Below are 2,790 nucleotides of genomic sequence, written 5' to 3' on the forward strand. Positions count from 1 at the left end.
AACTCACCAACATTTTTGTTGACGTTTTAAGCATGTTTATTCTCAGGTGATTATTAAGAGCTTCCGCTGTCGCATACTTAAATAAGGACGAGATTTGGAGTCCATGCTTGTATGATATTGTGTAAAAACTGCATTCAAGAAACTTATTTTGTTGTAACATATTTGTATTGTAAACCATTATGTAATGGTCGTGTGTAAACAGGATATTTTAGGTTATCATTATTTGATAATCTACGTAAAGCTTTTTAAAACCTTTATCTATGAAATAAAAGTTATGGTTTGTTTTAAAAATGAATGCAGTCTTTGAAAAACGTCTCATATAGAGGTCAAAACCTCGCAACGAAATCAATTAATATGGAACGTTTTTAATCAATAAGAACGGGACATTTCAGGATGATCCAAGAGATATGGTTACAATTAAGGATTTAGGTGAGACAGATTGCTGCACAGATGATGATAGCTGCTTTAGTCCTATTCTTGGGCCTCTGGTTGCTCCTCGAAAATCAAAAGCAGGTGGGCCTTCGACTACTAGTGGGCCGGTGGATTGTCAATCAAATGACAATGTTGGGCTTAATGATAATCATGGTAACATAACCAGTAAGCCGATTGATGGAAATCCCTCTAACTTAAAGGAAGAGTCTCATGATATTGATGGCCATAAAATGGCCAGAAGGAATAAAACAGCCAATTCGTACAAGTCTGATTCATCCAATTGTTGTTGGAAGTCAATGGGTAATTAGAAAGCATCATCGAAAATTCTACACGCCAATAAATCATCAAGAAAAAGATATAGTCAAGAGGCTCATGGTGGCGTTAATTGTGTTACTTGTAGTAGTCGTGGTGCGAGGAGATCCAGAAATTCCAATCAACAGGGACTCAATTCGAAAAGTAAATCTAGTTCGTCTCGCAACAGTAAGAAGGAAGAGGCTAAACAGTTGATTTCGGAAAGCAGTATAGGGTTGGAGGAATTCGGTGCAAATCTTGGTCTAAAATGGACCAAGAAAGCGCTGTAAGTACTTCATCTTCTTCTATCATATTTTTTCTTTTAAATGAAGATTTTGTCGTTAAATGTTCGTGGGTTTGGGTTCGGGAAAGAAAGTAAATTTGGTGATGTGCGTAAATTATGTATTGCAGAAAGACCTTCCATTTTCGCACTTCAAGAATCAAAATGTCATGCTAAAGACGATAGTTGGTTTTTTGGGCTTTGGGGATCCAAGGATTGTGGTTTTTCTCAAAAAGAAATGGTCGGTAAATCGGGTGGTCAAATTATTATCTGGGACAAAAATGTTTTCGAGGTGAATAGTGAGCTTATAAGTGAGTTTTTTATTGCAATTCGGGGTAAATGGAAAAACTCGGGCCATGAATCTATCATTATAAATGTATATGGACCGCATGATGATTTGAATAAAAAAAGGATGTGGGAATCTCTTGATATGTTGCTAGGTAGTACCGGGGTCTCTTGGGTTATTTGTGGAGACTTTAATGAAGTTAGGGATTGTTCAGAAAGATTAAATTGTGAATTCGTTGAAAACCGGGCCAAAATGTTCAATGACTTCATCGATAGAAATATGCTAGTTGATATTCCAATGGGGGGAAGGAAATTCACTAGAGTTAGTGATGATGGAGTTAAGATGAGCAAGTTAGATAGATTTCTTGTATCGAGTGACTTCCTTAGTCTGTGGACGGATTTAAAGGTCATTGCTTTAGATAGAAAGGTTTCGGATCATTGTCCTATTATGATGTCGGATGGTGAAGTCAATTTTGGACCTAAACCGTTTAAAATCTTTGATGAATGGTTGTTGGTGGATGGTATTGGAGATGTAATTGCCGAATCCTGGAAAGGTACGATGGAAGGTAATAGAAAAGATTGTGTTTTCCGTAACAAGCTAAAAAGGTTAAAAGGGGATCTTAAAGAGTGGAGCAAATCTCATTTTGGGAATCTTGATGTAGAAATTGAAAATGCAAAAAAGGTGGCGATGGATCTTGAACTCAAAGCGGAATCAGGTTTTTTAAGTGTTGAGGATCACGAGAATTGGCGTGCGTCGAGAAAAACTTGGCTAGAAAAAAGGAAAAGGTAAAAACCAGAATGTTGAGACAAAAAGCACGGGTACGTTGGATGACCGATGGTGATGAAAACTTAAAATATTTTCACAACTCACTACGAAGAAATTACAACAAAAATAATATCTAGGGTATTAATGTTAACGGCTCATGGTGTGAAGAACCGTCAATTATCAAAGATGAAGCGATTAATCATTTCAAGAAAATATTCGACGAGAGAGATATGGATCGTCCTAGCCTAGAGGGGCAGAATTATTCATCGATCTCAGAATCAGAAGCATCAAGCCTCGAAGTTCCATTCTCGAAAGCCGAAATTTGGGAATCGATAAAGTGTTGTGGAAGTATTAAGCCCCCGGGCCGGATGGTTTTAACTTGGGTTTTTTCAAAAAATTTTGGCACATCATCAAAGAGGATCTAATCGAGGCTATTAATTGGTTTTGGGATCACAGTGAGTTTTCCAAGGGGTGCAACGCTTAGATCGTAGCGCTTATCCCTAAGAGAGTGGATCCATTGAATTTTGGAGATTACCGGCCGATTAGTCTTATTGATAGCTACTACAAAATAATTGCAAAAATGTTGTCTCTTAGGATTCGTAGAGTCGTGCCGCGCCTTGTGGGGATGGAACAAAGTGCCTTCCTTAGTGAGAGATTTATCCTAGATGGTGTCTTAGTGGCGAATGAAGTGGTTGATGATCTCAAGCGTAATAAAAAACATGGTCTTATTTTCAAA

At 37.6% G+C, this 2,790-nt stretch overlaps 1 protein-coding gene across 1 annotated transcript; it reads left to right on the top strand.

The window, feature by feature from the left end:
- Positions 1-1,049: 1,049 nt before the first annotated feature.
- LOC139860370 (uncharacterized) lies at positions 1,050-2,078 on the top strand. The gene has a single exon (XM_071849135.1). It carries the CDS (start codon positions 1,050-1,052, stop codon positions 2,076-2,078), a length of 1,029 nt encoding a protein of 342 aa, XP_071705236.1.
- The last annotated feature ends 712 nt before the right edge of the window (positions 2,079-2,790 follow it).

Source organism: Rutidosis leptorrhynchoides, chromosome 7, assembly GCF_046630445.1.
Source record: "Rutidosis leptorrhynchoides isolate AG116_Rl617_1_P2 chromosome 7, CSIRO_AGI_Rlap_v1, whole genome shotgun sequence".
NCBI lineage: Eukaryota > Viridiplantae > Streptophyta > Magnoliopsida > Asterales > Asteraceae > Rutidosis > Rutidosis leptorrhynchoides.